This window comes from Neolamprologus brichardi, chromosome 15 (genome assembly GCF_056152115.1).
Source record: "Neolamprologus brichardi isolate AB-2024 chromosome 15, ASM5615211v1, whole genome shotgun sequence".
NCBI lineage: Eukaryota > Metazoa > Chordata > Actinopteri > Cichliformes > Cichlidae > Neolamprologus > Neolamprologus brichardi.
In genome coordinates this window covers 1099099-1120228 of record NC_142118.1, presented here as the reverse complement: position 1 = coordinate 1120228, position 21130 = coordinate 1099099, and the positions used below count along the sequence as shown (strand labels likewise).

The 21130-nt window shown below is 43.1% G+C and overlaps 3 protein-coding genes across 4 annotated transcripts; 1 reads left to right on the top strand and 2 right to left on the bottom strand.

Annotated features, from left to right (window-relative positions):
- On the bottom strand, positions 1-2174 carry LOC102776590 (alpha-1-antitrypsin homolog). 2 transcript variants are annotated; one of them, XM_006792969.3, is made up of 5 exons: positions 2071-2174; positions 1284-1906; positions 854-1124; positions 628-775; positions 1-539 (listed from the first exon to the last, which is right to left on the bottom strand). In XM_006792969.3, exons 2-5 carry the CDS (start codon positions 1894-1896, stop codon positions 351-353), a joined length of 1221 nt encoding a protein of 406 aa, XP_006793032.2. In that variant the 5' UTR covers positions 1897-1906; positions 2071-2174; the 3' UTR covers positions 1-350. The 2 variants fall into 2 exon arrangements, with proteins under 2 accessions (XP_006793032.2, XP_087708371.1); XM_087852245.1 differs by lacking the exon at positions 2071-2174 and having other exon boundaries at positions 1284-1934.
- Positions 2175-9771: 7597 nt separating this feature from the next.
- clmnb (calmin b) lies at positions 9772-19089 on the bottom strand. The gene is made up of 10 exons (XM_087852123.1): positions 18938-19089; positions 18056-18117; positions 17883-17978; positions 17398-17481; positions 17211-17303; positions 16908-17134; positions 16465-16658; positions 13384-13466; positions 11840-13137; positions 9772-10477 (listed from the first exon to the last, which is right to left on the bottom strand). The coding sequence occupies exons 1-10, from the start codon at positions 19002-19004 to the stop codon at positions 10348-10350; spliced, it is 2334 nt and encodes a 777-aa protein (XP_087708249.1). The 5' UTR covers positions 19005-19089; the 3' UTR covers positions 9772-10347.
- A 1029-nt stretch (positions 19090-20118) lies between these two features.
- Positions 20119-20967, top strand: LOC148098368 (high choriolytic enzyme 1-like). The gene has a single exon (XM_087851986.1). It carries the CDS (start codon positions 20174-20176, stop codon positions 20963-20965), a length of 792 nt encoding a protein of 263 aa, XP_087708112.1. The 5' UTR covers positions 20119-20173; the 3' UTR covers positions 20966-20967.
- Positions 20968-21130: the final 163 nt, after the last annotated feature.

Sequence of the window (21130 nt, the reverse complement as noted above, 5' to 3'; positions counted from 1 at the left end):
CTGTGTTCATGGAAAGTTTTTATTTCACTTCATGTTGAACCAAATTCAAAACGCAATCGGCCGCACAACAGCTGATGTGCTGTGTTCGTAGAGGCTTCTTTGACTTGTTTTCATGACCTGTGTCTACATGTTCAGACATCTTTGCCTCTGGCCAAGTTCAGTTTTTACTAATAAATGTTTGATGCTGACAGACGGATTCATATCTCTTATGTGATGTCATATTCGTCACACTATTGGCGTTCTTATTATTACAGCGGCACCTCCACAACATTTTAAGATCCTGAGGTAAAGATAACCCCCTGAGCTACTGCTGCAGTGTGAACAACAAATGTGGCGCACTAAGGGCGTCCTTAGGCTGTGGGGTTGTTGATCTTGCCCATGAAGAGGATGCTCTTTGTTGAATGCTCAAGGATGAAGAGCAGGAAGGGTCTGTTGAGGGTTATGTCTTGGGGCAGACTCATCGGCATGATCTCGACAGTGGTGGCAGCAGCAGCCTCCGTTCCTGTTTCATCCACGCTGAGCACCGCCTGGTGAGACACCTGTTGGAGGAACCAGGACACGAGAGCCAAGGTCACATTTGAGTCCATGAAGTGGACAAAACAATGAAGTCACATTCAGGGATCCTACCTTTGAGACTTTGAGCCGGACCTCATCAGACATGCCAGAAAAATCAGCTTCGTCTCCAAAAGCGTCCGTTATTCCACTTTCTTTCAGCGTGTCATCCAGGGAGGCTTTGGCAGAGATGGAAAACTTTGGCATGCCAAGATTCACGTTACTGAGAAACAAACACAAGAGAGAAACACCAGTGAAATATACGCAACCACAAACAGCCACTTACGAGGTGCTCTCTTACGTCCTGAAGAAGGAATCGTGCCAGCGCGTGATTTGATCTTTGCTGATGGCAGCCTCCACCTGATTCATTTTGTCTTCATCGGGGAAAACAATCATCATGGAGGTGTTGCCCTTGTACGGCAGCATTAAAACGGTGGCGCTGTTCCCGTCGTCTCTGTAGAAGTCGTAGCGTCCCGTCCTCCTCATCATGTCCACCTCAACTGTGGTGCTTCCGTCCACATAGAATTCCTCTTTGCGTGTTATGTTACCGTCGAAAGGTTTCTCCCACTGTCCTGTAACAGGTCACATCAAGTCGATATTGATAGTGGGTACTTATTTGAAATCGTTGCATCCTTCAGACTTGTTCGTTTCGTGTATTTGTGCTAATCTCTATCTGTGAAAACCTTGAACCTGAGAACAAACACTGTCTGTTCTGTCTGCATGTGTCTTACCTCTGAAGTAGACGTAGTTGATGAGGACCATTGCCATTTCAGTGTCCAAGTCTTTCACCATGTCTTTGATCTTGTCGTTGGTTTTGCTGGCAATGAGTTTGTTGATTTCAGCTGCAGCCTCTTCAGGTTTGGTAAAGTCAACTTGAAAGATTTCACCTGAGTAGTACTGCTTGATGTCGTTTAAGAACTGCTCCAGAGGACTGAAGCCGGAGCGCACCGCAGCAGCGTTGCCAACATCCAGCTTTTGGTTCTCCTGGCTTTGTCCAAGCATGTGAAAGAGATGCTTGTAGGCTTCGTTGACCTGAGTCTGGTTTAAGGTGCTGTAGCCCAGGCTGGAGAACAGCTGGCTGTGGGTTTCACCGCGGGCCCCAGTAGATAGCAGGGACAGGGCAGTGGAGATGCCCAGTGGCGAGAAGAAGATGTTGTTTCCAGCAGCAGTCTTGGCATTCAGACTTTTGTAGAGGACAGCAGCAAAGTCAGCATTAGGAGCAGAGAGCCTGTGGCAGCTCTCGTGCTCCTCGTTGCTCTGCGCAGAGCTGTGATGGTGGTGGTCGGCCAAGGCTACGGCCAGGAGCAGCGCAGCGAGCGCACAACTAGCAAAGAGACCACGCATCTTTAGAGCACTGTCAAGAGAAAAACAAGCATTTAAAATGTAAAACAAAGATAACACTTCCAGGGATAACAGTGGGAATGAATCTGACACAATCAGAGCAGGATCTGGACCAAACATAATGTTTAAGTTTCCTGAAATCCATTCAGTGGTTGGCTAATAAAGCAATGTTCTTACCTTTAAAGTCCTCTCTGCTGCAGGCAGCTGCTCAGAAACGTCCTCTTTATATACAAGAGCGAGAGTCGGTTTACAGTCCAGTTAAAAATTAACCCAGAGTGATCTCTCTGCTCTGTCCCATGCTGAGAGGCTGAGCTTCAGTGATGCAACACAGCTGATAAAAATGAGCGTAAATGCATCGAATCCATTTTTTATTTTTCATTTTGTGCCTGCAATAATCATCAGAGAAGATCTGACAAATCAGATGTGAACGTTGAGTTCATTCTATCTTAATAATGTTCACATGAAAATGCATTTTGGAAGTAAAACATATTTTTAAAAAGGGAGGTTGTATTAATTGCATTTACACGTATTCTTAGCGTGCAGCAGTTTTATCTTGTTCGTGTTGGTGGCAGCCTGGCACAGTTGTCCTCAAACTTCAGCTACTTCTCTGTAAATACTGATGATAAACTGAGCAAAGTTGATTCAAAAATCTAGAACGAGCTGGTTTACGGACAGCAGACGATCAGCTGCTGTCAGCTTGTCATTTAAATTCTATGATCTCACATCTTCCATAAAAATGTGATGCAGGCTAAATTACTGTTTTTAATTTAAAAAAATGCACAGCTCTGCATGATTGCAGTAACGTGTTGAAATGTGTCTCCATGTAACACAGTTTGAGGTTGTTGGTTTTGTGGCCGTGCAGCCGGTGCTCGTTTTATCAGCTTGAACTCGTCTCTTCTATCGATAAATGAAGTTAATAAATAATGGAGGACAGTAAGGAAAAAACCACTGAAGCTTTTTTACAGACAAAGGTGGCGTGATGCAATAATCATTTAAACATGAAGACAACGTTCAAATCTTCAGCTGCTCTTAAAAAATGACAGATTTAACTGGAGGACAAAAAGGTCGCCTGGAAAAGCAGCTCGAACCTGCTGACCGTCTCACAGAGCAAACACAGTAGTTATGGAGCTTTGATTTGATCTTTGTTCTCTTCCAGTTTAACAAGTTCAAACTTACCTTTTCAGGATTTTGTGCTACCAGTGTTTTACATGAGCTGACAGCTTCCTGTTTCCTGCTACGCTTTGCATGTTTGTTTGTTTGTTTGTTTTTGTTTAGTGTGTACTACAGAGCTCCAAATCCTTGCTATCAGGGACTAACACTTTTTCTGTTACCATCATTAACTCGGCGGTTTCTATCTCTCCTTCTGTGAAAGGTTTGGGCGTCATTCTTGACAGCACGTTATCCTGTAACTCTCACGTCACTAATGTCACTCGGTCAGCTTATGTTCACCTCCGTAACATCCATCGCCTCCGCCCCTTCCTCACTCCACATGCCACTGCTATGCTCGTCCATAGTCCTGTTACCTCTCTGATCAACTACTGTAACTCACTCTTATCTGGCCTGCCAACACAAATCCATCAACAAGCGCCAACGTGTCCAACGTGTCCTGTATTATTACTAGGACCCCCTCCACTCACCACATCACCCATCCTGAAGCAGCTTCACTGGCTCCCGGTTCAACTCCACGTTAATTTTACTCCTCTACACATTTAAGGCGATTCATTGTCTCTCCCCACCACATCTCTCTGATTGGTCCAGATCTCCATCCCGGTGCCTCAGATCCTCCTCTTCTCTTCTTCTTTTTGTTCCTTCCTCTCGTCTTGTTTCTGTGGGGGGCGGGGCTTTTAGCTCTGCCCCTCGACTGTGGAGTTCCTCACCCCCCGACCTCAGAAACATCAGTTCTTTCCCCCGTTTTAAGTCCTCAAAACCCACCTGTTCAAGAACCAGAGCCTGCTCTGTATAACTACTGCATGCAATTAAAAAAAATTATTATTCTGTTTATTTCCTGTTTTTATGCTCGTCTTATTTGTTCTGTGAAGTGTCCTTGAGTGTTTTGACTTATTATATTACATATTATGATGATGATGATGATGATTATTATTATTATTATTATTAACCTCCTAGGACCTGCGTCCACATATGTGGACGTCACATTTTGGGTTATTTAGACCAAAATACTCAATTTTGCTCTACATGGGCCTGATATCCACTCACGAGGACATTATGCTGCTACTGTTCTATCAACATTTTAAACAAATATCCTCATATGTGGCTCTTTTTTTTCTTAAAAACGAAAAAAAAATTTGCCCTGGTAAAAAAAAGATCTGGTAATTCTTTGTTTTTACATTCACCGGGCCCCAATCAGCCCAAATATGAAAGTGAAATTAAAAATGCATGTTGTGGAAGAGTTCGGGTCTGAGGAGGTTAATACTGTAGCTTATCGAGCTATGTGAAGCTTAAAGTTTCTGAGTAACTCTCTGAAGCACAAACAGCGTGTCGCGTTGGTGCTGTAATTTACACTGAATCATTTAGTGATGCAGAAAATGTGAAAATGTTTTTATACTTGGTCCTAATCAGATGCTAATTTTATTTTACATTGACGGAAATGCTGCTGCCAAAACACATAATGATGTGCTGAGCTCAAAGAGAGCCTGGCTGTGTTAACACACCACAAAAACCTGTTCAGTCACTAAAAGTCATTTCACTTTGACCTGCTGACGAGCGAAACCGTGTCCCGAGCTCTAATGTGCAGCCTCCACATTAGAAATAAGTAGCAGGACTTCGAGTGCACTCCACATTTAAATAACTTACTAGAATTAGAATTAATTAGTATGTATTATTATTGCTCTTTGCACTGAATCAAACAATAACTGTTTTTCTGCAACATTCATTTCCACTCTTATTTACATTAGGAATCATTAACAGCTCAAATTTAATTAACGTGTAAAAGTCGGGTCACCGGGGGCTCGAACCTGTTACGGCCGAGAGGCGGGGAATGACCCTGGATGGGTCACGGGTCTGTCGCATGGCTAACGCTGAATTGTTGGCACTACATGCATGAAAATGTATGTTTTATTGTAATATGTATTTATTTCGATTGTACGCCCAACAAGGGACAATTGTTGAAAATTAGCAGTAGCTATAAACCTATGTGCGGTACATCAGTCTCATGTCTTGCACTTGAACTATGTTTAACTGCACTGTCCCTTTTAAATAAATAAATTCAAATACATGCCATATTAGCTCCACTCCAGCTGCACATGTTATTTATGATTTTTATCATATTTTCTCATCTTTGCTTTGGTCTGACAGTCTGCACTCACCATCGAAAATTAAGCATCTGAGATCCTCAAACAAACAAATGTTGAAGAGAACTGATAAAAATCCTGCTCAGTGGCAACACTAACACGGTTTTGAGAGTTTTAGTGTATTTATGGTTTTTTTATTAGTTGTCAAACATATAAACAGTCTGGCCCAGAGTGTCCTTCCACATACAGAGATAATAATAGTAGTAGAGTTGCTATGACGGCATTGCCCCCATTAACATTAAAATTAAACAGCCTTGTTCACTGTTCATTTGTTATCACTTGAATCACCGTTTCATTGTCATCGTGACACCGATCTGCGCTGGTGCTTTTGGTCCACCATCGCTCAAAAAACGGCAGATGGTGCCGTTAAATATGTGCACATATTTGTGCAAAGCAACGACAGAGCCGAGCAGCACATGCAAAAAGCAGAAATAGAACAAACATATCAATGCAGCCACTTCCTCTTCCTTCCTGGACCAGGTCAAAGGTGAGCTGGATTATATGATCCATGGAAGGAAAACCCGGATATTTTTATCCAGATTACACCTCTGGAACACTTTGATCTGGGTTTCCATCAGTCAGTGGGACTGCTCTTGATTAATATGCGTGTGATAAATCTGTTGTCCTGTTAATCAAACTATTATCCATTCATCATCTTCTCAGTGAGCTTAAGATCATCACGATATCTACACAAGACTGAGTGAGGTGAAAAGCACGAGCTGCTAAACCTCAGCGTGCTAATGTGACACCACATCGTGAGCATTTCTCTTCTGCTGTTGGAGAATGATGCTACACGCTCTTGCAAAACAATTTCCAGTAATTGCCAAAGATGATGAAGAGATGTTACAGGAGGAAATAGCTTTCAGAGTGAAAAAGTGACAAAAAGAGAAAATGCTTTTGTAATGAGAGAAAAGCTTTTCTATGTTTTACTTTTGCAAGAATAGCAGAGACTCAGTCACCGGGATAAATTGCTGCCATTTAAATCTCTTTTCATCATTTCATGAAAATGGAGAAATAAACCATAAATCACCCTGTAATGTTTGAAAAACCAAACTCTCTGCAACTTCAGTGAAACTGCTGTTTTCCTGACAGGAAATGATACGCTGCACCGCGACTGTCATCTTCTCTGTGTGATGTTCACTCATGTCGAGACGTCGGTGGGATCCACGAGTCATCCAATAAGCAGGATGAGCCCCGCGTCACAGATTATGAGCATGAACGAGCTGCCAAAGGTTACTCATGGGGGGGCAGAGAAGTCGAGCATGGTGTCAGGTCTCCCCCCGTCCTTTGCCTTAGTTTCTCCCACCTTCAGCGTGACCTCATCAGGTGTGTAAATGTAAGGACATGGAAAAAGGAGCAGTTAGAGGACAGAGTGAGGAGAAGTGGATCTCTAAACGAGGTGAAGGAGACAAGGGAAAAGTAAAAAACCTTTGTTGTGTTTCAGTGTGTTTGGCAGCTTCATGGTTTTCCATTATTTGGTTCTTTCTTCACCTCGAGGAGTGACGGCATCTTTCCCTCCAATAATCCAGAGAAGTTGGCTGAGTGGGAGAAAGTGGATGATACCCCAGCGCTCCTCAGGAGACTCAGTAAATTGAAGGATTTCCTGAGTTGAAACTTTCTGCCGCCTGTGGAAACAACAGTCAGTTAATGCGTTTGCTCTGAGAAGCCGTGTTACAATCTGACGTTTCACTGACAGTAATTATATCTGACTAGTAAACGACTCCACCTGACAACAGGAAGCAGTTGGACTGACACAGCTCCACAGACTGTGGATTCAGGAGTCAAAACACTTATCAGTGAACATATTTCACAACGGGGTCACACCTGGACTCACCTCTGCATAAATATGCAAATAACGTGTTTGTGGTGTTCACAGTGTTTTCACCTCACTGCTTCAGAGGTGTTCTAAGGATTATCACAACAACTGGGACACAACGCACAATCCCAGTTTGTGTACCACTTTAAGAAAAGTGATTGTTTTTAATTTGGTGGCACCAACAAATCTGATAAAAGTTGGGAGAGATTAACAAAAGGCTGGAAAATAAGACGACCGGCTATTAAAAGAGCATCTTTGAGGCAGAGATTCACCAATCTGCAAAAGAAAGAAACACGTGTGTGAACACAGTTCCCCACTGCGTCCACGGTGGCAGGTTAAGGCTCTGTCATGCAAAGAAGAAGCCACATGCAGTGTTGGTCAAATTACTTGAAAAAAGTAATCAGTAACTAATTACTGATTACTTCCCCCAAAAAGTAATCCCATTACTTTACTGATTACTTATTTTCAAAAGTAATTAGTTACTTAGTTACTTTTTAAAAACACGATTTACAACCTGAATAGGTGATAAAGTGATAGATCTTTCAGCCCAATTCTACTTTTTCTGCATAATCATCATACAAAATGTAATCAAATGGAAAAGTCTCTTTTTAAAACTTGTTTTATTAGTTTTAATCTTTTAACTTTATGCATCAAGCAAACATTTAAAATTAGTTTAACATTTAAACCTATTTTCTGCACATTCCAGCACATAAAATAAAATATTTTGTGTGTTTACACTCAGTCTTTCAAATAGATGCAAGTAAAACACAGCAGAAAATAATATATATATATATATATATATATATATATATATATATATATATATATATATATATATATATATATATATATATATATATATATATATTATTAATAAGAATAAGAATAAAATGAAATAAAATAAAATAAAATAAAATAAGAAAATCCCCAATATCCAATAGATGGCTTTATGTTTATGTTTTATACACAAAACTAAACTGGAAACATAAACTTACATAGAACAAAATAAGCATGTTTTCATATTCAGAAAGATGGAGCCATGAAGTAAAAGTATGTTTGGGTAACAAACAGTCCTCCTATGCTGTGTTAACTTGGAATACTTTGAATCTCTGTATGAAGAAAGGATGCAAAATGACACAGATGCAGTCAAACATCTTGAGTCTGTGCTGCAGTAGGATATCATAAATCTGTACCTAAGATGCTACTGGCATATTTTAGATTCTGTATTCACTTAAATACACCATGCTGCATCCGCTTTAAGTAAAATATTTCAGCACTGTTGGGAGATGTTCCAACGGGGATGCAAAATGACTCAATCCCAGCCCGATGTGTCGCTGGTAGATTGACATGCTGTGGTTTTAACCAGCTGCCTTCCCAGCTGGCCCAGGCTTCCTGTTCCTGAGCCAGAAGCTCATACAGCTGTCAGAGAGGCAGAAACCAGGAGCAGCGAGGTGGTTGCAGCATTCAGCCTGAAGGTCTGTGTGGGGCTTATCAAATGGTTGAATACCTGATGTGTTTGTTATTGACATGATCAACACATAATAACAAAGTTTCATTCCTATAAAAAACACTTGGTTTATACTCTAACCACATATTCATGTATAAATATAAATATATTCTTTGAAACGTATATACTTATAAGCTACCTTTGTAATACACATGATTGTTAAGTTTGTCAGAGGCCTGCAGGTGTTTCCACTCAGATTCATGAGACCTGGAAAATACATTTTTATAGTGTAGCTCGTCCATCAACATGTAGGCTGCTACGCAATCTTAACTGACCCCCAGTTCTTTTTTTTTGCACCATCATCTGCCTGAGGTGCAGTTTGCCACTCCTGCTGTGGCACCACCAATCCCAGCATCCGTCCTGGCTCCAGACGTTGCCTTCTGAAGCCCACCTCCACTCCCTCCCTCCTGCAGATGAGGCTGCATTGCACATCTGTGAGAGCAGATATGGTGGCCTGCAGGCTGTGTTCTGTCTAGCTGGCCACCATCCCTGGGGCCTCCAGGGCCGGCTCTGGTTATCAGACCCAGAAGCTGGGCAAGCTGAGCCAGAGCTGACCCAGGCCCGAGGGTGATGCTGCTGCTGGACGTCAGGCTCAGTAGCAGTTCTGCTGGCCGGGTCAGGATACGGTTCAAAGGTCGAGGCCGTGTTTAGGGCTGATGCAGCTGATCTATACGCCGAGGGACACGTTAGCAACACTAGCACTCTTATTCATATAAAACACAGCAGACATCATTGCTGCTTCTCTCGCTATCCTGGCTTGACCGTGCATAAGACCAACAAACCCCTTGCTTTGGGGGAGTGTTGTTCTCGTGGCTCGGTGTGGGGGTGGCGGTGTTGAAAGTATATCGATCTCCAGGGCTGAGCTTTCGACTCAGGGGTAATGCTCTAAGCAAACAAAGGCAGTGTGTTTTTAACTTCTTAGAATTTGACCAGCAGTGAATGTTTGAGTATTTGTGGGCAGAGAGGACAGAGAATACTCACCCGACCCCCAACTTAATACACTTTCTCTTCAACGTTAATTTTGAAGACTTATGCAACTAATGCATGCTTCTGTTTCGCTCTGTTGTCACTGTGATATTCCAAAAGGCATTACCTAATAGTCCAAACTGCTTAAAATGACAACATCTATCTGTTTATGAGTGGATCACACGCACACACATCAAGCAGCTGCTTTATTGTTTGTATCAGATGGTCACAAAAATATGACGGAGAAAGCCTGTGGGGAAAATCAGCTTGAACTCGGGCAGCATCTGAGATGAAGACAATAAAGCGGTCCACACTCAGCCATAAGTGACACAGTGAGAGTCTGTGAAATGCCAAAGTGCTCATTAAGTATTATCAGCTTAATCTTCACTTGTCAATACAGCTTCTAATTAAACAGCAGGTCACATGGGATCTTCAGCAGGCAACAGGATGCTGTATGGACAGTTTGTCCAATAAGAAGGTCGCTGCGATGCTGCAGCGCCACCGTGTGGTCGGTTTTGTCCAGTGAATTTCAAAAAGCAGTCATTTTTCTAGGAAAATCAATTTTTGGACATGTGTTCAGCAAAAAAAAAAAAAGCCCCCAAACCATTTCTGATAATAAGTGCGGTGCAAGACCGAGCAGCTGAACGTCTGTGTAACAATGAGGATTACAGGATTTAGCTTTATCTGAAACTATGGCCCTGAGTCTTATCAGATTATTCTGTGTATCTGCTTAAATGGCGTCTTTAGGAAACTGTCACAGACGAAGAGTCAGTCCAGCCTTATGTGTCCCTGTTTGCCTCATTAGTGGTAACTGGGCTCGTGAGCATGTCGCAATAAGAAGCTTGTGCTGCAGTGACTCAGAGGTTCGTCTGACTGAGGATGAGGCAGCAGTACAGCAGGATCCAGCAGACCAGGAGCATTTCCAGCTCTGACAGGGTCACACCACAAGAGGCTGCTGAAGGCTGAAGAAGGGATCCTTCGTCACCGCTGGAGACAAACAAAGTGTGAGGTGAAGGTACTCAGGAGTAGCAAAAACTACAGATACATTCAAAGGCAGATATCTTTTTATAGTGTTTATCCAAACAGAAGCTTCAACAATATCATATCCATGTAACTCTTATTTTCTATGGCTAAATTACAATAAACAGCATTCTGAGACTGGCTCATCAGACTTTAAGTTAACTTTAAGCAGCCCTGTGACTTAATAGAAATCCTAAAACATGCTCGAAAGTGAAGCATGTTTTATTTCATATATAAAAACACCAATAACTTAAACTTCTCAGTGTGACGATACTGTTTAGCCAGGTAAGTGCTATGGCTACGTTCACTCTGCAGGTCTTGATGCTCAATTCCGATTTTTTGATCAAATCCGATGTTTTTGTCTGCTCGTTCACACTACAAATAAAATGCGACAGCAAACGCGCTCTAGTGTGAACGCTCAAAGCGGCCGCATGCGCAAAAGAAGACGTCACACACAACGCGCTCTGTTTAGACCCAGAGCAACAGTATTGTTTGACTGATGGCCGTTAATATAAAGACTTCGGACTTCACGTTTCCCAATTTTTGCTTTAAGTTATTTTGTTATTTACATAATAATGTAAATAACCTAATAATGATCCTTATTGCTGTTTTAGAGGAGCGCTGCTTCAAAGGATAGTTGCAGATTTCTGCAGATTATACAGAACAAATAAAATGTTCACGTTTCTCCAACGTTGTCTTCCCAACAGTTTCACTGACATCTACACTGGATGGAAGTGTTCGCGATGTCTTCTCTGGCGCTGATAATTGGCGTCTGTCTTGTGTCGGTGTCGTAAAAGACGGATTTAATGCGACATGACCATCAAACAGCAGTCGCTTTCTAAAACATCAGATATGTATCGGATTCAGCATCACATACGAAAGTGATCCAGATCGGATTTGAAAATATTGATTTGTGCCGTTCACACTGTCACCATGATCGCACAGGGTCAGAAAAATTGGATTTGATGCGCTTTCGCCTGCAGTGTGAACGTAGCCTAAGACATGAAGAGGGAGGCCAGGATGTTTAAGGGGCGTGAAGTTTGTTAGTTCCCATGAGCAGCCTGATGTCTCTGCCCCCCTTCATCAGTAGGTGGCACTATTGAGCTGAAAAACACAGCCTCTATAGAAATATTCCTCTGGGCCGTGATCACACTGTGAGCGCTTTCCATCCCAGGCTGCTGTTTGCACAAAGACCCTCTGACAGTAATGCGACAGTATTTACTCGCTTTATGCTGCAATACAAGAGAAACAGCAGCAGCAGCTGTAAAAGGAAACGATGCTCATCATCTGTGTGAAAGCCGCGTTATATGTTTACTGATAAATCGTTACCTGGGTGACTGAGGGGTTGGACTGCAGGCAGGAGGCCAGAAACCTCCAGGTGTGCGTGTCCTGGGACTCTCCTCCCCATCGTGCTCTGTCGCTGTCGTCTCCTCTCCAGCTGCTGATTTAACAAACCCAGACTCTGCTGAATCCATCGCTTCATCAGCGTCTCTCATTTTTTCTTCTTTGCACTTCCTGCCACTTTCTTCTTCTGTGTCACTTCTGACTTCACAGGCAGCCTCATCAGTTATTATTTTTCCATTTACTTCACTCTTAAAACTTTCTGAATTTGTACTTTTCTGGCTCTTCCCATCTTCTTTCATCACAGCAGCATCTTGGCTTTCATTCCCTAAATCCTGCCCTCCCACCTGTCCACGTTTTTTGGAAAGCTCTGCATCTCTTCCGTCCTCGGTGTCTTCCTGCCAACGGGCCACTTCAACAGTTGCTTGCGCTGCAGTGTCCTCTGTTTTGTTGACCCCATTCTTGAACATCTTTTTCCCCCTTTCTTCCTCACAATAATCCCCATCATCATCGCTCTGTGCTCTATTAGCCCGCTGCTCTTCATGCTCCTCTGTGCTTCTACTTTCACCCTCTGGCTTAAAGTCAAGCGCTGCTCCACCGTCTGTCATTTTTCTGAGATTTCTTTCATTTTTGTCAAAATCAAACTTCCTGTGCACCACTGCCTGGGCCGATTCAAGCTCAAAATCAGCCTTTTGTAAAAAGGAGCCTTCCTGATATTTGGATTCTTCTTTCATTTCCTCTGCTGTTTCCTCTTTGACCTTTGGTACTTGTCTTTTCAGCTGATTAGATGGTTGAAACACATCTTTATTCAGCTCTAGGATGTAGCTATATGCATCCTCCTCATCTGAATCCAGCGATGGTAAGCCGTAGATTCCTTCCTCGGAGCTTAAAGAATAGCAGCTTTGTGCTCGTCGCTCGTCGTAGCCTTGATCCAGTCCACTGTCCAACCACAGCTGGACCTCCTGGCTGACTATGCCAGCATCCAGAGGACTGGGTGGCTGTAAAGTGCATCGTGCACTGCCTTTCCTTTTTTTGTAATGTGAGTCTGAAGCAGTCCCAGCAGGTTGGTCGGAGGCAGCTGTTCCGTTTGTGCGAAAGGACGGAGAACGGGGACTTCCTGAAGATCTCCGAGACCAACGCTTCCACAGAAGCTGCTCGCTGCTCTTCTCCAAGCCTTCCAGCAACACCTGGACTTCTGGAACATCAGCGTCCGTCTCTTCAAAGCTGACTGACTCAAGTGATCCAAAACTGGGAATCTCGGGAATGTCAATATCTGGTGTGGGAGCCTGTAATATAAGCATGTCAGTGATAGCAGAACCAAAGAAATTCTGCTGGCATATAATAATGTCACACTATGAAGGTATTAGTAAGTCATTTATATATCATTAATCCTTCTCAGTACGTCATTTATGAACAGATATGTTTGTCCATCTGTTACTGTAGCAACAGACGTTACTGAGTGATATAAATTTATTTCTTTATATCTACCTCGCTGTGAGACTGTAGTGAAGGTGAACTTGTGCAGCACTAACCTCATCTGTGCCTGAGTGACACTTTGGGAACATCGAGACGTAGGTGATGATGGACTGCTCGTCTGGTGAAGAGCACGCCACATCTGCAGGGAACGATTAAAAAAAATCATATATGTGTGTGTGTGTGTGTGTGTGTGTGTGTGTGTGTGGCAAGGTGTTTCTGCGCAGTGTACCAGGGGCACGGAGAAAAGTTGTCGTACCATAGGCACGAGGAGTGTGTGTGTGTGTGTGTGTGTGTGTGTGTGTGTGTGTGTGTGTGTGTGTGTGTGTGGCTTGTAAGTCCAGCCAGTGTAGATTTGCCTTAAACCTGATCAGTTTCAAAAAGCAGCACTTTGTGTCCAGAAACAGGGTGAACATATAAATGGCTGATTAGTGAGTTTCTACTCTCCTGTAGCCGCACTCAGCCAATCACACAAGCACTGCCTTCTGTGCTTTTAAGTGCTCACTAACATTCACACTCATTCACGCTGCGATGGATGCATCGCCAGGGGCGAGTATGTTGCCCAAGGATACTTGGCATGCAGACTGTGGCAGCCAGGGACTGAACCACATACCCTTTACTGTTGGGAAACATGCTGGATATTAGTGATGGTAAATTTGATTCTTTTTACTGAATCGAGTTTTAATGAGTCACTCACCAAAGTGAATCGAGTTTTTTGAGTCATTTGATTCACTGAGTCAGTCGACCAGAGAGTGCAAAAAAATGTACATTTTCACTCAAACTTAATTTGTTTATCTTTTCATGTAAATCCCACTGCTAAGATGAATGATTCTAAAAGAAAACAACTATTTTAAAGAGCAAAAAAGAGCAAAAACATTTCTAAAATTAAGCAATTTCCTATCAAAATTGCTTAATAAACATTTATTGTGTTTATTTGTATTTTATTAGTATTTTCCTTAAATGTGTTAAATATATGTTTTCTCATCTAAATGTCCACTGAGCTGTGAGCCAGGGGGCGGTAATGCACCTTAACATTGGTGTCCAATCAAGAAGAAGAAGAAGCTGTGAGCCAGGAGGGAGGGGGTGAGTAGCTCAAATGTGCTGTTAGCATGTTAGCTGTTAGCATTCAATTCAATTCAATTTCAATTCAATTCAATTTTATTTATATAGCGCCAAATCACAACAAAAGTCGCCTCAAGGCGCTTCATAGATACAGAGAAAAGCCCAACAATCATATGACCCCCTATGAGCAAGCACTTTGGCGACAGTGGGAAGGAAAAACTCCCTTTTAACAGGAAGAAACCTCCGGCAGAACCAGGCTCAGGGAGGGGCGGGGCCATCTGCTGCGACCGGTTGGGGTGAGAGAAGGAAGACAGGATAAAAGACATGCTGTGGAAGAGAGACAGAGATTAATAACAGATATGATTCAATACAGAGAGGTCTGTTAACACATAGTGAGTGAGAAAGGTGACTGGAAAGGAAAAACTCAATGCATCATGGGAATCCCCGGCAGCCTACATCTATTGCAGCATAACTAAGGGAGGATTCAGGGTCACCTGGTCCAGCCCTAACTATATGCTTTAGCAAAAAGGAAAGTTTTAAGCCTAATCTTAAAAGTAGAGATAGTGTCTGTCTCCCGAATCCAAACTGGAAGCTGGTTCCACAGAAGAGGGGCCTGAAAACTGAAGGCTCTCCCTCCCATTCTACTTTTAAATACTCTAGGAACAACAAGTAGGCCTGCAGAGCGGGAGCGAAGTGCTCTAATAGGGTGATATGGTACTACAAGGTCATTAAGATAAGATGGGTCCTGATTATTTAAGACCTTGTATGTGAGGAGCAGGATTTTGAATTCAATTCTGGATTTAACAGGAAGCCAAAACAGGAGAAATATGCTCTCTCTTTCTAGTCCCTGTCAGGACTCTTGCTGCAGCATTTTGGATTAACTGAAGGCTTTTCAGTGAGTTTTTTGGACATCCTGATAATAATGAATTGCAGTAGTCCAGCCTGGAAGTAATAAATGCATGAACTAGTTTTTCAGCGTCACTCTGAGACAGGATATTTCTAATTTTAGAGATGTTGCGCAAATGGAAGAACGCAGTCTTACATATTTGTTTAATATGTGCGTTGAAGGACATATCCTGGTCAAAAATGACTCCAAGCATGTTAGCAGAGCGATGCTACTGTGAACCGAGGAGCTATTTTCTTGATGTGAGCTTCTACTCAGGGTTTTTTCTTCCAGTTCAGAGCAGAAATGTTTCTGTTAAGAAACTGGCTGTTGTTCCCGCCCCACACACACACACAATTGTAATTATAAGCTAGATATATTTCTACTAATGGAATTAGTTTGCTAACAGCAACAGGGATGAGTCAGTGAGTCAGTTGGGCTTGTGAATCATGATTCATGAGTCAGTAAAGTGATTCTCGAGTATTGAACGATTCGTTCACGAATCGAACATCACTACAGTATATGCACCACGTTGGCCCTCAAAATAATAATTTGCATATCGTGTGGCTCTGTGGGGCTGAAGGTTCCTGGTTTAGGGGATGGTTGGTTGAGTTAGGTCTGGGTTTATTTGAAATTTCAACACTGACTAATTTATGTTAGCTAAATATTGCAAGAGATATAAAATGTGATATTTGTGGCTTTCTCTAGAGACATTGTGAATCCACATGACTCTCATTTTATACATTTTTCATGTTCCTGAGTCAGGACGTTTTTCTGAACTCTTCAAATAAATAAATAAGTCCATGGTTGATTCTGTAAGTAAGTTGGTTCAATAACAGTCCTGACTCAGGGCCGTGCTGTTGTATAAGCAGGGCCCTTAATTCATAAGCGTAACACTGTCCGTCATCTTCATGCTGCAAGAACGGGGGCGTGGCAGTGGGAGCTGTGGGCTGTCCTGTGCTGTCTGACAGCTTCCTGTATGCTGTTGATGTTTTGTGCACCAGCTTGTGCCTTTTCTCCATCCACTATACCTCAGAGAAACATTCATTCATTTCCATTTGTCCTGTCAGCCCCCTGGGCTTGAGTTTCATATATGCATTTATAGAAGACTTGTTCTCATGTTTACAGTTTGCTGTAAACATGAGAGGAAATCTCTCATAACTCTGGGCACATAATCAACGTGGTGATTTTTTACCTTCAGGCTCCAGCAGTGGAGGTACATCCAAGCTGTGATGGGCTATCATGAAAGCCTGCCGGATGTTTTCCACTGGATCTCGATGAAAGCTTTCCCTCAGATCAACCATGTCTGGGTTTATGGACTTAACCAAAGCAAGAAATGCCAAGCCGCTCCTCCAGCTCTTCCCAAAATCCTTCACGTCCACCCCGTACCTGCAAAAAGTTAAAAATGCCATTTAATTAAATGACAGTGTGAGCCATCGCTCCAGCTCAGTCTAAAACTATTCTGATTTCTAACAAGAAAGCTCATTTTGGGCTGATGTTGGGATACGTTTACCACCTATTAGAGCTCAGAGGATGAAGTAACCTGCTGACATTTTGTTTCATTGTTTGAGCGGGAATATGTTTGGGCTCAGTGTTAATTAAATGACTTTGTAAGTGTTTTGATCTTTTTATGCTCACTTTGATGTGCATCTTTGGACCCATTGCAGAAGCACCTTGATTGCTTTCCCATGATACTTTGCTTCCCTGCCAGCCTTCCTGCCTTTACTTGGCAGAGTGCTGCAAGAGTATGTGCCAGTGTCACTTGGCTGGGGTGAGAGGTCATTAGAGGAGGGATAACTGCTCATTGACAAGGCGGAAAGGCTGGAAGACAAATGCTTCTGGAGGCCTCCCATCACCTCCTTTACCTGTGCAGGAGGAGCACAGAGGTGTGAGTCTAAGATGATACATTAAGACATTTGACTCATAGATGATAAATCCAACCTGAAAATGCAAGATGATGCTCCAAACAAGGTGAAGAACAACAGACGGTTTTCCATCAGCAATTCCAGAAGCATCGATGCCAAGCAGCTTTACCTGTGAGATAACAAGGAAACATCGATCACTTGTTATTCCTGATTTGAAATCATGTCATTCATACATGTCAGAGCAATGTCAACAACACACTCACATGTCTGTCATCCAGAAAGACCAAGGCCTTGGAAATGTTGTTAAGTCTGAAGATGCGATGAGAAGAAGACCTAAACCTATAAAGCTAACAAAGTTAGACGAGAAAAATCATGTTTGGGGAAACGAGCTGGTTGATTTTATTGCTGTTAAGAAGACTGCTCCCGTTATTATAGCAACCCTGAGCAATGACGTTACAACCAACACTTAGCACGAAGACAGTAAACTGGGAGAAACTGCTGGCTTGGCTTTGACTAAGCGTTAGGCTTGAGACTAATTAAACAGAAAAAAGGAAATGACATCAGCAGTAATTAAACATTTCCTGTCTCTGGCCATGACAGCAAACTCTTTTTCACAGGAACTGGGCTCCCAGCGTCTCCTGGTGAATCTCTGCTTCCAGACTCCTGCTACGCTTGCAGAGGCCAAATTTAAACTTTGGCTAAATCTTTCTCGGCATCACATTTGTCCACCGAACAGCACGATTCTTACTAGTCTGCACCCAGACAGCTCCTCCAACAGGCCCATGAGGATTTTGCCATCCTGAATATCTGTGAACAGGTCGTGCACTTCGATGGGAGGGTCCCGCTGGGGGGAAAAAGCATGACCCTCATTGATAACCACATTTTTTTCAGAGTGATCTGATGAACTGATTTGTGCCTTACTCTCTGCAGAAACACATTCATCCACCTGGTGAAGGTTCTCCTCTGCACTGCTTTTCGTTCATCTGAGGAAGAGAAAACAGGGCCTTGGTACACCAATATTTAAATAAAACATGGCATCAGCAGTGATCAGCCATAACGTTAATGGAACGCAGTGTAATGGGAAATCGTTGGTGCTTTATTCGTATGGTTGTTATTGTGACAAATATTAGTAACTCGATTAGCTTTTAGCACTCACTAGCCACCCTAAACATTGCTGTGGACTAAATAACCTGTGCACACCCACAGCACTCTGACAGGAGCGAGACACTGTGCCCCACCAGGCCACAGAAGAAAGATAATAGCCCCAGGCACTGACCTAGCCTCCCAAACATGATCCCAATCAGTATCCACAGGAGGAACCAGGATTATTCTGATCCACGAGGCCCCACCCTGCAAGCACAAGGACGCAAAAGATCCACGTCCAATGCTTTGGTGCTTTTAACTGCAGAACAAGTGACCTGCGTCTGTGTCACGTCAGAGCGGGATAGAGATTGATACGATATGAAGCAGCTGGTTTTTAATGTCGTAAATCTCAGAAGAATGCAGAATATTGAGGTATTTAGTAATTAAATGTCCATACTCTGTTTTATAGATAGACAGTTTACATGAAACCCAACTGAACAGTGCTGGAGAAGGAACGTTTTTATAATAATAATAAATTTGATACTAAAACACTAAATGATTGGGCAATCAAATGACACGAAGCCAAGAACCTACCTGGAAAATTCCCTAAGAATGAAGTCAAGGAAGCAGGAGACCAACGATGGTCCTCTTTTGTTTTCTTTTCAAAGGTGGCCTGTATACACACTTATTTAAGTAAAACCCACCAGGGTAAGACCGTACCTTGAGATGTGTATTTATCATTGAGCTCGCTCGCTGAGTTTGTCTGTGAATCCCAGCTGTCCTGCATCCTCGTTTAGACTCTTGGCACATGATCCATGATGGAGATAGAAAGTGAGAATAAGTCCAAATGTCAGCAATCAGAGGCACGCCACGGTTTCCTTAAACACTAATGTTGAAGGCAAAAGAGAGGCGGTATATCTTGCCCCAACACGCTGAAACCTCCCTCTGACGCGTCCTCGCACCACTCCCCCGAGCACAGCGTGAACCCGACTGCAAGTCTGTGGTTTATGAAATGCTGTATGTAGTGGAGGTCACTGCATGTCCAGGGGTCTGTTTGCATGTAAGAACTCGCTGTGGTTTCTGTTTTCACGTATAGACGTCCAGAAGATCTCATGAGTGAATGAGTCATTAAAGTATTTCTTCATAGCTCACCTGGCTCAGGTTAAAGGTACGAACAGAGGGAGCCAAGGTTCCTGTGATGTATTAATCAGTTAAAGAAAGAAAAACAGAAAATTACAAATCTTTTTAGAGAGATTTGACAAAGTGTTGGTCAAGTTTGAGAGCACTGGAAGTTACCTCTAACATTTCCTGCAGCAACGTGTTTGATCTTTCTTTTATCTTGCAAAATTACTACATTCCAGAAACAGGTCGAGTCTCACAGGAAACATTAATTTCCAAAAACCCAAAACTAAGACAGAAACAAATAAAAATTAAGCTAAAAAATATTTATCACAGAAATACAAAACTATAATAACTTTGTTCAACAAGCAGTTAATTCTTTATAATCAAATAATTGATCCCTGTTTTCTGGGACACCCTGGTGTTTTCTTTCACAGTGAAGATGATCTAAATATTGTAGCTGTTTCCTCGTCGGTATAACACGACGTGTTCTTTGTGCCCTCTGCTGATACTTTTTAATCATAGAAATAGTTTAGTTTTAGTTTGTTTAAGGTGTGTAGTTAAACACATCCCACCCAGTAAAGAAACTGTGTTGATCCGTCCACAGACCTGACATAACACAGCATGTTGAAAGAGTAGGTTTGTCTGTGCAGTCCTCCCTTCTCAGGTTTATTCAGGCCCAGCGATGTGGACCCCAGCCCATAATCCTCCTGCAGACACACCTGTAGAGGAGAGTATAAAGACCCGCGACTCAACTGTGTCAGACACGAAGCTCCGAGGAGTCTCTCCACAGCAGCTCTGCAAAGAAGCTCCACAGCTACCAGACCCACTCTGAAGATGAGTCCCTCTGTCAGCCTGCTGCTGCTGCTCGGCCTCTCTCAGGCTCATCCTCTCATGGAGGAAAGAGGAGGAGGAGAGGGCCAGGTGGAGGAAGACCACACCATCGATATCACCACCAGGATTCTGACCGCAAACAACGGCAGCAATGAGCTCCTGCTGGAAGGAGACATCCTGCTTCCAAAGAGCAGAAATGCCATTAAATGCCAGAGTTACCAGAGCTGCCTGTGGCAGAAAGACAACAACGGCCTGGTGACGATTCCCTTCACCATCAGCAGCGAGTACAGCAGCGGGGAAAGGCAGCTGATCAGAAATGCCTTGCAGTCCTTCCACAGCCAGACTTGTGTCCGCTTTGTCGACCGTAAGAACCACAACGACTACATCAGCATCGAGAGCCAGAACGGATGCTTCTCTCTTATGGGCAGACAGGGAGGGAAGCAGGTCCTGTCTCTCAACAGGCAGGGCTGCGTCTACTTTGGCGTCGTCCAGCACGAGGTCAACCACGCTCTGGGCTTCCAGCACGAGCAGACCAGGAGCGACCGCGACAACTACGTCAAGATCAACTTGGAGAACATCGACCGACAGATGGCCTACAACTTCGACAAGCAGGACACCAACAACCTCAACACTCCCTACGACTACTCCTCCATAATGCACTATGATAGAACAGCCTTCTCCATCAATGGCAGGGAAACCATCACCCCCATCCCCAACCCCAACGTCCAGATTGGCCAGAGGCAGGGCATGTCCTCCTGGGACATCAAGAGGATCAACCTGCTGTACGGCTGCTGAAGACACACGTTAGCTTGTCTGATTTGAAGTTTTCATTGATGGCAAACTGTTTTCCGATTATCACTTAAAAGTTACTGACGCTTATTTAGTTTTCAGTTTCTGTGAAGTGAAAGTTAATGACCTCAGTCATGTTAATTATGCGTGAAATAAGTTTGTCAAATATAA